The sequence below is a fragment of the Anabas testudineus genome, chromosome 9 (assembly GCF_900324465.2).
Source record: "Anabas testudineus chromosome 9, fAnaTes1.2, whole genome shotgun sequence".
NCBI classification, from domain to species: Eukaryota; Metazoa; Chordata; class Actinopteri; order Anabantiformes; family Anabantidae; genus Anabas; species Anabas testudineus.
Window position 1 is genome coordinate 22,822,450 of NC_046618.1, and position 13,493 is coordinate 22,835,942.

At 39.1% G+C, this 13,493-nt stretch overlaps 1 protein-coding gene and 1 non-coding gene across 2 annotated transcripts in view; one reads left to right on the forward strand and one right to left on the reverse strand.

Annotated features, from left to right (window-relative positions):
• fras1 (Fraser extracellular matrix complex subunit 1) overlaps positions 1-13,493 on the reverse strand; it is a 196,203-nt gene that overhangs the window by 12,043 nt on the left and 170,667 nt on the right. The window contains exons 43-51 of the mRNA XM_026342783.1: positions 12,720-12,983; positions 12,229-12,417; positions 11,402-11,521; positions 10,090-10,269; positions 5,562-5,686; positions 4,163-4,303; positions 3,515-3,742; positions 1,821-1,934; positions 463-613 (exon numbers count right to left, since the gene is read on the reverse strand). Of these exons, the coding sequence (XP_026198568.1) occupies positions 463-613; positions 1,821-1,934; positions 3,515-3,742; positions 4,163-4,303; positions 5,562-5,686; positions 10,090-10,269; positions 11,402-11,521; positions 12,229-12,417; positions 12,720-12,983 (1,512 nt within the window). The remainder of the gene's footprint in view (positions 1-462; positions 614-1,820; positions 1,935-3,514; positions 3,743-4,162; positions 4,304-5,561; positions 5,687-10,089; positions 10,270-11,401; positions 11,522-12,228; positions 12,418-12,719; positions 12,984-13,493) is intronic.
• Positions 6,810-6,882, forward strand: trnak-uuu. Its single transcript has one exon. It is a non-coding gene; the product is annotated as a tRNA-Lys (tRNA).

Below are 13,493 nucleotides of genomic sequence, written 5' to 3' on the forward strand. Positions count from 1 at the left end.
TTTGTTATCATTAAGAAAATTATGTTTACAAGCTTCAAATTGTGAATGCAACAGATCAAAGAGCTGTTTCAAGTTGCTCTTCACCCTAGAGGATCAACATTACTTCTCTAAAGCACAGTGACACTGATCCCTGGCTGCAGCCTAGAGGTGAGGATAAAGCAGGTTCATGGTGTGAACGCTGCTGATTAAAACAGCAAATTTAGGGGATGTAGTAGGAAAAACCCTTCGATGGCTGTAGAGGAGCCTTTGAACAAAATTTTCAATAGGGGGAAAAGAACTGGGGGAAATTAGTTTTTTTTTGTCATGTGATCAATGCTTCTCCTCAAATGAACACATTACCATCCACATAGTGTTCTTTATTTATGGTTTACATCACAAGCATCATCAAAAGTGTCCCCTTGCATACTGGAGTTATTCTATCATCATCTCCTGAGGACCTGAGAAGGTGTAGAACCTCTGTACCTTGTGTGAACGTGGTGATGGGGGTGCCCGGTTTGAGCTTGCTTTCAATGAATCCATGCTTTGGCTCAGTAGTGATTTCATAAACCAGCTGTTCATCATTGGTGTCTGGGTCCATGGTCAGCAGCTCTTTCTTGGTAATTAGGTTGGTGGCCTAAAGGTTATTACACAGAAAAATCTCAACAACCTATATCATCATATACTGTACATTTCATTAACGTGTCTCTGCCCTTACATGATAATAAACTGAGACTTTTCTGTCAACCTCAACTTTTTGTTTTGCGTAACATCATATGAAGAGGTTTCCTAACAAATGTTTTGCTCTTTCAGAACTCAACTGGGTAGTTGAAACTGATATCCAGCTGTTAATTAGATTCAGGGGCCTCTGAGGCAGAATTTGCCAAAGTTACACCCACCAGCAGAACAAGTGAGCACACCATGACTGCTGCCTGGCCTGCTGCTACTCTTTTTTGCCATTTTAAAGAGATGTATTAAGCTTCTTAACACACCACATGCTGTGGTAGGAAAACATAACCACAAAAAGGCTGTAATTTATGCTTTGCTTTGTATATTCTAATACGAGCAGGCACTGGAAATACATTTAAGCTATAATTGCTGTGGTACAGTCTGTGTTTTTGACTCATTCTGTATACTTCTCTTTGCACAAATAAACAAATATAAGGATGCATGCTGAAATATCAAGAACATCATAAGTTTAATGCATAGCTGAACATGGCCGTCTCCACTCCAAAAAAAAAAACGTTTTACTTCACAATTAAGAAAATGACAAAGTATTTTTTCCCATCTGTCAAAAGCAGATGAAGTGAGTTTAACATTATGATCATTTGCCTCAGTAATAAAGAATACATGACTAAACTACCTGCAGTGCAAACACAGAGGCAACTTAGGATAAATTAATGAAGTGACATTTTTACGTCTACCAGGGGAATTAAGGTGTTTGGATGTGATGAGGTGTTCAAACCAGTAGAGGGAGCAAGTAATTTACACAGAGTGACTGCTTCTCTCGAAGACAGTAAATTTGTGGGTATGATACAGTCAGCTACAGGAGATATATACAGTACAGTATGTTTCGGCAAATATTCTCCTTGAAGTTACTTTTAAAAACTTCCTTTAGTTAAGAAGAGTTTACTGCATGTACAGGTCACACTGAATCTTACTCAAACCTTTTTCTCTATAAAGTGTCCAGTGAAACCAGTCCTCTACTAATAAATTAGAAGAAAAGATCTCCTTCACTGGGCCCATCACCTCCTTTTATTGCTCATAAAAATTCCCATTAAACAGAACAGAGCACATTTGAAGATATCCATAAAGATTTGATCCCTCAAAAGAAAGACTTGTACCTTGTTGTCCATGTATTCCAGCCACTGCAAGCCCAGGTTGGTGACGATTCGTGGTGTGCCGTCATCAACAGGTAGAATATCAATCTTGAACTTCTGAGGTGCAGCCGTCACTATCTGGAAAACCAAAAAAAGGTTGACATTTCAAAGCTGCTGGAGATTAATTTTAAGAGGATTTGAACTGACAGCTAAAAAAGGCTTTAAATGCTTATTCCTAAAACATACTTTGATACACCCCTGGTGGTCTCTGAGGTTTCTGACTAAATCCCAATCCAGTAGAGGGGAATAAAATGTCAGAATATTCAAAAATTACTTCAGAAAATTCAGCAGCAACATGTGGTTAGAAAAAGTGCCCTGGATCTATTGAATACTTTCTTTGTAAGGGTTTAGAACAACCTGTTTAAACAAGAAATGAAAGAACTCTCATTAACTGGACATATGTTGAGTGTCATAGTAGCAAAGACTGAAGGTTATTACTTCATTGATTTGTCCCCTCGGCTAAATCAGATAAATTCCTCCAATATTTCGAGTTACTGCATTGTGATGTCTGAGTACAGAAGGAGCAGACTGTCAGAACACAGATGATGCTGAAGTCATATTTGGCATGTGACATTTAAAGCATGCGTTCATCCATACGGTTTATAACAGATCATGCATTTATTATAACAGGGCAGCTCCGCTGGGAACAAATCCACATCAAACACCAGCAGCTTTAATGCCAGGAAGTGTCTCCTGAGCTGCAGAACATGTGTGATCATTGAACCAAACGTCCCCAGGTAATGGAAAGATATAACCAGTGTGAGTGAGTGTGTGTGATTGGGGGTATCAATACTGGACTGTTGTCATTCAGTTTATCATACGGACTACGGCCAGTGACAGGTGGTGGAGAACGGCTGAGAGGGATGGTTAAATTGACAAGCTGAGGAGTCAATTCTCCCCGAGGCTCGCTCATAACCATAAACATTAAGCTGACATCAACAACACACACAGACAGATGTTTGTACTGCTCTTCTTTTGGGGACCAGTGGTTTCTGGTTTAGCCAAGAAATAATCAAAAGGTTTCGCAAGACGGCAGGAGATTGTGAGACAGCTTCCAGAGCAGGGATTCGAAAAAGACGAAATTCTCCCAAATTATTTTTCAGTGTTTTCTTCTATGTCTGTTTTTTCATGTGACACAATTTATAGTTTTATTGCTTCAGGCCTCCTGAAATAAATGAACTGTTATTATTCAAATGAACCAATCTTTACTCTGGTTTGTGCACAATAAATCCAAATATTCCAAGATTCTTATAATTTTTATGCAACTATACTATAAAATATCCTCACTTCACAAGAACATTTCACATACTGTAGGTTCTCACTTTGCAAATGTTTCCCCCTCTTCCAAAGATGTCCTCACTTTTTAAACTTAACCAAAAATGTTCTCATTAATTTTTAAAAAATAATTATTTTTAAAATGTCTTCCAAGATCATCTTAGTTTAAAGTGTCACTTCTAGATCAAAACTAAGTCTCCCCAAAGTAGAACTACAAAAACTGCTGATTCACCCCTGCTGTTATAAAAAGGTCAGAGAAGCGAATGTAGCTGAAGAAACTATGTAGCTGTGATAAAAGCCTCTTACACAAACAACCTACCTGCTCATTTCTCCTTCCTAATGTGACACACATGTACATTTTTACATCACACACATGCTGTTACCTCTTTGCCTCCTTCCTCGACCAGGAAGAGCAGGTTGGTGCCATCGGCCACGGTGAATGTGAAGCGGTCTTTGAGTGAGTTGGAGCCGTCGTGGTTGTAGCTGATGCGGTTCTGGTAGATGTCGTCCATGGTGAAGCTGCTAGTCTGTCTGTAGTGTTGGCCATTGCTGGTGCGCTCAATGGTGCCATGCCGAGGCGCTTGGACAACGGTGAAGATGATGGACTCCGCCTGGAGGAAGGAAGTTTAATCAGAAAAAATCAAACCAGATGAATGGACAAAAGGAATAAGAGAATGGAAAGATTACACATTGGTTTTAAGTGTCTTCTAATCATGCAGGGAAGGCATCTTTATCAAGGTTAATTTCCATTTAAGAAACATCCTTTATCATTTTTATTGTATTGACTCATCATAAAGATGAAATCTGTTTAAAGATGTAGGACTTTTTCTCAAATCTGCAATCACGGAGTCCACTGAGAATCACAGATTGACAGGAGTAACAGCGTAAGACTATTCTTTATGCAACAGGGAGTTTTACAAAACACTCGGCTCACACGTCTTACTTTGTTGATCTCTAGCTGTCATTTGTAGGTGTGTGTTTAAATAAATGTTGCTGGAGCTTTTTGGGGATGTCTGTAGCGAGCATCCTACCTCTGTGTCTGCATCAGTGGCCTTCAGCTCAAATTCTGTGATGGTCTTCCTCACACCCTCCTGGACCCTCATGCCAGGAACCTGGAGCAGAGGCAGGGAGTCGTCTACAGGCTTGATGGTGATGTAGAAGGTCTGGGCAACCTAAAGAAACCAAACATAGGGATCCACTTTGAAGCAAAGAACATTTGTAACACTTAAACAATTAAAAATGATTCATGTTTTATTTCATATTTTTTCTCACGTCTTTTTCTTCCACCACTTTAAAGCAACAATACCCACTAGATTTGTATTATATAGTGTCTAGCTTGATATCCACTTCATATTGCAGCACAAATGAGTTCTGTGGAATTAGGATTCCTTCATAGCTAAAATGAACAGGAGGAACAATTAAAATCATAAAAAAACTCTCTAGTTGAAACTCTTAAACTTAAACTCTTTGAAATCCACTGAGTTATCTAAAAAAATGCACTTTGACAGCAGTGGTGCTGAATGTGTAAAATGGCATCTACTGTATCTGCAACAACTTTCTATAATGGGAACTTTAAAACTCAGATGACATAATCCAAATAGCACAGATTGCAGTAACAGATAACATGTACAAGTATGGCTTTAACCGATCTCAAGCCATGACATAGTTAGTAAAATATCAAATATCAAACCTTTGGTATGATTTAAAAATTTTATTTTAATCCAACATACTGATACGTATGCAGAGTTTTTCCAAAGGAAATGAACAGGCCTGCCAACTAAACAGAGGAGAGTTAACAAAAGTAAAAGCAGCTAACTACTTCACAAACACCAACAGTGGTCACAAAAGCCTCCACACACTGCAGTCAGCCAGGCGTGAAGGCCAAATGACCTTTTTCATATGTTTACTCAAGTCCTTGTGGTCCTCATTAGCCTGGATTAGCAAGGCAGATTTATGCATGAAGCGAACTGGGGGGCTGGAAGGGGTGGAGTGCCACTTCCTCACAACTCTAAAAGCTTTGTGGTTCATGAGATGTGAAGTTTATTTATTAATATAATTATGTTGGATGAAATCCTTTATGTCTTTAAAAGGGAATTACTGTGTGTAAGAAGATTTCTACTGACCCTATTAATAAAACACTGTTAAAAGAAACAAAAAGCTAAAGACAGAAGGACGTTGGCTTTCTTTAATGAGTTAAAGAAAAGCCAAGTAGGAATTCAGAAAGACACAAGCACACACACAAATTATTTGTAAATTAGCCACTGGGACCATTTGATCATACTAAGGTGGGAAGCACTTTGAGCACAAATTAACTTTTTAATGGTGTTCCCCAAAGAACCTCATTGGGCCCCTTTTAAAAGGGCCCAAACTTTGATGGAAAATTAAATGTATTTTAAGTTTTTCCTCTCATAATAGTATTTCCTCCTTTACCTCATTCGTCCCGTCAGACACGATGAAGGAGAACTGGTCGGCGTGCTTCTCTTCTTCACTGGTGTGGACGTATTGGATGCTGCGTGATACCAAATCAGCCTGGGTGAATGTGCCGATTCTGGTACCTGAAATAGATGTTTGAAGTTGTGAGCTAAGTTGAAACTATTAAGAAAGAGTCATCTTTTTTCCCTTTTCTGATAGCAATCATGATTAAGTATAAAAGGTTCTGACTGAGAAAAATATATATGTTTAAAAAGGAAAAGCTTCAAAATAAACAAAAGTAACAAAAATACATTATTGTGCAAAACAAAGCAAAATAAAATACTAATTTCACTGTGCTCCAATACAAGTAGATGTTGACCACTCAGAACCACAGTATGGACTAAGGGAACAAATTAATCTAAACTTCCTAAAGTAGATGGATGTACATAAAGATAAAATTGCGCCCTACAACATGATGCAACAGACTTTGGGCTAGACAAGGAAGTAACATCCATTACATTTGATGCCAGGAAATTTCTCAGTCTGTGTTTGAACAGACGAACAGCATGCTGCGATGTGTGAATTCGACCAAATTAGATAGAAGTAAGTGCCATGTTGTTTCTGGCAGTTTCAACACATTACAGACCGTGACTCATCTTTCTTTGAACACCCACACACTAGTCCTGACACATATATACACACACACACGATCACGCACTAATGCACACAAACACAGAAATTATCATTAGAACATCCTTTCTCTACCTCTTCTTTTTAATACATGCAGACATATTACTCTTACAATACTTGTTATTTATGGTTTTTGTTGTTTATCTATCATTGTCTCTTGTGTTGAATTTCAGTGTCGATTGTTTTCTACCCAAGTTTTGGTTTATCTTTTCTATTTTGGCATCGGATAGTTTAATAAGCCCCCCTTGGCGTTTCATCTCAGAGCACTGTTTCCCTTTCTTCTTTTTCTTCTTGGCTTTTATCATTTTAATGAGCAAATAAACTAAACTGAAACTAAAGTTAAACCTTTCTAACGACGCTCCAGCTCCTCTTCATTCCTTGGCGCATCCACAGATCAAAACTCAGTGGGAGACGTAATCAGGTTTGATTGCAACAGTCAAACATTACTCTGTGTGAAACTAAAGGCAATTGTCTAAAAAAAGAACCAAAATACATTTAGCATCCTAGGAATCTGAGCTTGATGCAAAATATATCAGTTGTGAAGATCAGACTTCAAATGTATAGTTTCAATACAGAGCCTGGATAGCTCAGTCGGTAGAGCATCAGACTTTTAATCTGAGGGTCCAGGGTTCAAGTCCCTGTTCAGGCGATAGAGTTTTAAACATCTGTCCTTGTTGGTATCAGAGCAGAACTGTTCTGGTGTCTTTCTGGCTAAAATACAGCACATTCATTCATTCTAAGGTGGCCTGGTGGCTCAATGAGTAGATCACTGGCCTTAGATGCAGAAGGCCATCACAGATGTCCTTAAGCAAGACACTTCATGCTAGCTCCCTGGGTGCTGTATGTGGCTGCCCACTGCTCCCCCCAGGGGGATGGGTTAAATGCAAAGAAAAAATTTCATTATGACAAATAAAGGTTTTTTTTTCTCTTTTCAATTCAATTTCTCATTTTCAAACAAAGTAGGACCCCCTAGACTCAGCTGATTGGCATGCCGTTGATTGAAATACTCAATTCTAATTTCACTTTCACATACTCACACACAAATATTTAAGACTGCATACGACTTTTGAAGAAATTAAGAAAAGGGTTAATAAACTGTCAAATGTATAGTCATTCATATATTAAATAATTAAGTATGATGAATGTAGAACAGAGGTTCAACCAATTTTCCATTTTCTCTGATTTCTATCACTGATATTTCATTTTCACAGCAAACAGTCAAATAGTTATCATATAAAATGCTACATTAATACTAGATTGATGTAGACAGGTTTCTGTGAATTGAAATGAAAGCATGTGAGACCTATAATTTAAAACTAACGGCATATTATCATTAGCTGATGTTATATTTCAAATTACACTGTTGACTTACTGTTGATTACAGACCTGGAACTTTATGGAGGAACATTCTATAATCTACAAATTCACATTTCATGCTGGTGACTTTGATGTAAATGTAATAACTTGTTCAATTATACAGTCCAGTTTGGCTCCAAAGTTATTTCCCTAAGCAGGGAATGAATGAAAAGTTATTTCCTTGTGCAGATGGGAGGAATTCTGCAAAAGAAAAAATAATAAAACTCCCACAAACGCAGGTCAAACATGGAGGGCGATAACTCATTCAACATGTCACTGAGGCCTTGAGGAAATGGAAATGGAGGCTTTTCAACATCAATCTTCTTCATGTCAACTTTTCACACAGTGCAACCAGCAAAAGTCTATGGTCCTTCTTATGTCATGTCATCCATGGATGGAAGTTTATACATCATCATAATCTGGGCAGGCAGGCAGGGAGACAGATGCAATAAAAATTTTTACCCCACCATATTAAAGGAAATCATATCTCCCCTTCCCCTTGACAGGAAATAACAGCGCATATTACATTTTTGTTTTCCAGAGGTTTAAACACAGGCTGAATGCTATGTCAGCAAAATGCTGTGGGTGTAAATCGGGTTGAATTTGATGATATATTGTATAAAACACAGAAGACTAGGATTTAATAGTAAGTGGGTAAAGAGCTTTTGTTTTAAAGTACCATGTCTATTGGACAATAGAGGGGTCAGTAGGTTTACACTCAAAGGTACAAATTTGTGGTGGACTTTTAAAGAACAACAATATCTTGCTCAGTGGCCATGTAGCGGTTTTTATTGTACATCTTTCGACACACAATAATGCAGTAAAAGAAATGCAGTAAAAACATTTTATTTCAGTGTAGAGACTGACGAACTGACTGAAGGATGATTCTAAAAGTCTACTTGGTGCTGTGTAGTCCTACAACTTCAAGTTTTCAGTTTTATATAAACAACAATTAGGGAATCCTGCCAACTGGTCGAGGCAGATGGCTGCCCACCCTGAGCCTGGTTCTGCTGGAGTTTTTTTTACCGCTAAAGAGAGTTTGAGTTTCTTTTACGTGCCTCTGTGAGATGTTGAACTTAATATGTGAAGGTAAGGTTTTTGTAATGGTCTGTCTTGACATGATGAAAACCTCTTGGATATGAAGACCCATCCTGTTGCCATTGACTTCACATTTATACTCCCTTACGAAAACTTAAAGTAATGTTGAATTGCCTCTGATTGCTGTAGCTGAATGCAGTCTTTTAGAATAATATGTCAGAAAAATGCCACTGCTCAACAGATGCAGGACCACTTAAGTCTTTACACAAAGTGAAAGGCTGAACTTCAGGATCAACCAACAAAGATGCATCAGGATTTTGGCATTACATCAGTGCTTGGGTACTTTTGTGAGAGTCAGACCTACACATTCTACCTCAAACTTGTCTCTTAAAGAAGTTGCAGTGAACTTCAGAGGAATTTGAGGTGAAGCAGGTTACAGTCTTCATTGATTTGTAAGAAAGGTGCCTTTTGACAAAGACTACGCCTTAGAGTTGTGTTGTAACCTTACTCAGATAATAAGACTTTTGAAGACTGTAGCTTTGAAAGTGGGCATCGAAAGAGAGCATTCATCTCTCTATCTCTCTGTGCTGTTACCATGACATTCCTTGTGGGCTGTCAGCCTATCCCAAAGGAGCACAGAGTTAGCTGTGCGTGTTAGTATGGAATGACAGATTGACTGAATGGCTAGCGGTAATTATGCACAGCAGCTCCGTGGCTCTGAGGTGAACTGATGCTCAAAGATCGGAGAGCTGTGTTAACATCCAGCTAATTAGCATGCTACGAGAGCATTCAACGATGTGGGAAGTCCATTCAGCCAGGACAGAAATGCTCAATAGCACAGAAGCTTATAATCACCTCTTTGTGGTTGGAAGATGCACCTACTTCTGTGTTTGATCCAAATGTAACATCATAAGAACAACTTGCTTGCTTTTTATTTTTTGCACAAAACAAAAAGAAGTTTTTAATTCCAAGTGGAAATGAAAACATTGAGTGCTGAGGAAATACGCATTTCAGTATGAGGTTATTGTATTTGGAAATACACTGAGCACAGACAGGAAATTTATTTAAGGCTGTAGTAATTCATTACTTTTGTGTGTGTGTGGAAAAAAAAGGAACAAGAAAGAACAGTGTGCCTGTGTCTCTATTCTATCTGGGCTGAAATACATGAAAGATAAACGAGGGAGGAACTAGAGCAAGGCTCATTACACTTACGTCTTTGTGTCAAAGACAGAATGAATCTCTTTTATACAAACTTATGATCTGTCTTCATACTACCACCAAGGGGCGCCAAAGTTGAAGCTTTTCATAACCTACATGGTGGCTGTAACTTTCAGTAACATGACTAGTTCAGTAATACGATATAAATGTTTATTTAAGGCTCCTCCTACCATTAAAAGACATTTAATGGTAGTTTCAGTAATAGTAGAAGTATCAGAGATCTTGTGTTGCTCTCTAATCCTACCTGGATTGGTGGAATGCTCCAGGTGACCAAGGCTTGGCTGTTTGGTGATGCGGAAGAAGAGCTCAGCCGGCTCGCTGTCCTGGTCACTGGCTGATAGTTGCAGTGTGGTCAACTTCTTCATTGAATTTTCATCCAGCACAAGCCCTTTGTTCACCACAACAGACGGGGGAAGACGGTCCTCTGGGGGACAGAAGAAGATTGTTTGTTACAGAAAAAGGGAAAAGCGAGCAAGGATTTATTAGCAAAACCATGGTGGCCTTTCTCAAGTTTATGAAAACAATTCATCCAAAGAGAGATAAATATTAGTAATTTCTCATCCTAGTGAAAAAAGGAAAAAGATGGACTGAAGCAGTGGAGGAGAAAGAAGCTAAGACTGATTTGGAGAGGCAGTGGGGAACAACAGAAGATAAGAGCAGAGGGGTATATTAGGAACTGGTGAAATTGAGAAACCAGGGTGGCAAAAGATGGTATAAAGCATATCACTGGGTGTGAAAGAACGATATGGGTTTGAAAGATTTGGACAAAAGGATTAAAAAAGACAAAGAGGAGGACAGGGGAGTAATCAGAAGGCAGTGTGGTACGGAGAGATATGAGAGTGAAGTCACATCTGAGAGGGCAGAAGACAGAAAACAGTGAGAGAATAGTACAGAACAAGATAAAAAAAAGTGAACTGGTAAAGATATGAGAGAATCGGGACGCTGTTCAACTCTGTGGGACCAATGCAGCTGGTGTGGAAGTCTGGATTTTAACTGATGAACCGTGGCAGTAGTTTGGCTGAGTCCCCAGAAGGAAGTGAGTGGAAAAATAAAGTTTTTGTGCGTTTGCAGTAGCAGTCTACTGACCAGCTGAGCATTCAGCAGACACGGATACAGAGCCAGATCTGGTTTGTCCTCATATTATTGTGGACAAAGTTCAACTCCTTATGTTTAAAAGTATCTATAAAATTAAGATCCCTTTTAATACTGTAGAGTTAAGCTCTTTACCCGACCAACTTTTTCAAACAGATACCTTGTGCGACTTGACATTTTCAGAACAGTGTAACCATATTTAAAATATATGCCCAAGAAAACGGTCAGTGGGTGACATACGTATAAAATCGCTGCTTTGCGTTTTGGCGAAAATGTATTAACAGTAACTGTTCAAACAACAGCTTTAAACAATTTGTATTCAAAATGTGTCCAAGGTGCAGAGGCACATCAGTAAGCATGCAGGACGAAGGGATAAATCTTTAGTAATTGCCTTCTCTCCTCCACCAAATGAAGGAACACTTTATTTTCGTACTGCAGGTAACCGAGGATGGAGGAAACCCTACCGAGCACACTGATGAAGAAGGACTGGTCGATGAGTTTGTTGCCTTCTGGATCGACCAGGTTAAATTTGAAAAACAGGCTGCCTCCCTTCTCCCCTTTCTCGTGGCTGTACTGCACAAAGCCTACAAAACCAAGGCAGAGAAAAGCACTTAGTGTTGTTTCAAGTTAGGTATTTAAAAATAAACGAATCATCAACACAACAAACTGCAGACATTTGAAATATTACTGTAAGCAAACTAGGCTATCAAAGACTTGAGCAACCACCACTTCAGCTTTTACGAGTTACAGTGTCAGATTAGGAGGGAGTCTGCTGAGTTAGGTGTTTCTCCACCGCAAACAACAACAGCTAAAGCTTTCGATGTCGGTGGCAGAGGATAGAAGTTGTTAAAAATCAAAACCTTTGAATGAACCATCTGAACTAACATCCATGAATAATAAGTGGATTTATCTACAATTACCAAGGATATAATAGATAATTTATTAGCGTTGAAAGGCTGCATGTCACCTGCAACCTGTTGACACATAGCACTTATCTAAAACAGTTCTGTGCGTGAAAAGAGATGCTTTTAACTCTGAAATCCAAACTATGATCTATATGAATTACTCGTCTCCCAAACCAAACACTAGGTTGAATTTTGACACGTGAAGCTTAAAAGTGGAGGTTGTGAGGTTAAGCTGAAACAGAATCAGGAGTTAAGTACTGAGGCAATAACTTATATACAGCAAAAATCTACTTCTGGCACTGAACATTTTTATTAAAGTGAAATAAAGGCAGCAAAAGTAGGAGACAGAAGGCAGCAACAGAGAAGCTTTGAAAAAAAACTGGCACCTTTGTTGACGTCGTCCTGAGTGAAGCTCTGAACAGGACCTTTGACTGAAACCTTCTCCCCTCGTTCGCTCTTGCTTAGTTGGAGATTGCCGGCTGGAGGGTCTTTGGTCAAGATGTACCTGAGCTTCAGGTTGTCTGAGTCGATGTCTGTACCCTTCAGGTTCTGCTCTGTGATCTTGGAAGAAGATCCTGAAAGAATTCATAGCACTCCGTGTCTTTATCTCGTTTTGAATACTTGGATAACTTGTCATGGAACAGGCATCCGTATCCTATTTGTTTTGAAGGTTTTTTCTTTGGATGAGATGTTTTCTTTAACATGAACAAAGTTTGTTGTCATTTTCAATCTTATACTTCTAACTACAATCAGAATTGTAAAAGAAGATAGAAGGTATAGCCAAATAAACCTCAGTTGGAGGGTGTGACAAACACTTCTCTGTATTCAAAAGGAACATTTCCAAAGTCCCACATAAAAGATCCTTCATGAGTCTCACCAGCTGGGAGCTGCAGGCCTCTGTTGACAGTCATTCGGGGTCCTTCACTCCTCCTGACGTCCATTGTGAACTCCAGACGGCCTGTGTATGTATAGATGCCATTGGTGAGATTGAAACCCATTTCATCAGCTCCCCCGCTGATGGTTTCGGGTGTGTACACCAGCAGCTGATCCAGGACATCCTGGTAGGTGAAAGTAGAGCCCAGTGTGAGGACCCGGCCATTCTCCAATGGCTGAGAGTAGAACTGCCGTCTGCGGAGTTTGCCTGAGGGAAATAAAAGATGAATGAACCTCTGACTTTGAAGAGTGTGTAGGTGCGTGTATGTGCTGAGTAAAAGAGCACCTCAAACTGCATCTAGTTAAGTAGCGTGATTATCTCAGTCAAATGGAGGACGTTTGACTGTTTCACGCAGTACATGAAAGACAAGAAAGGTCTCTGTAGAAACTAATGAGACGTTTTAGATTCCACTAAATTACACTGCTTCTTAAATCAAAGCCAGGGTTTAAATGGGATATGAGCCTAAATCCTAGAGCATTAGTGAGAGGACACACACAGACTCTCTTCTTTCTACACACACCCTTTTAAAATGTCTTTAAAAGGAGAGCTGAGCCAAATTTACATTTTTTGAAAGCTAAAAATCTGTACAAAGCAGATACAGTGCACCCAAATAGGATGTTACTGATTAATAATTTACTGACAATGAAAAGTAGTACTTTAAATTAGTACACTGATTAAACCGTAAGGCACTTCATGCTGAGTCTGATAGCATGAGGT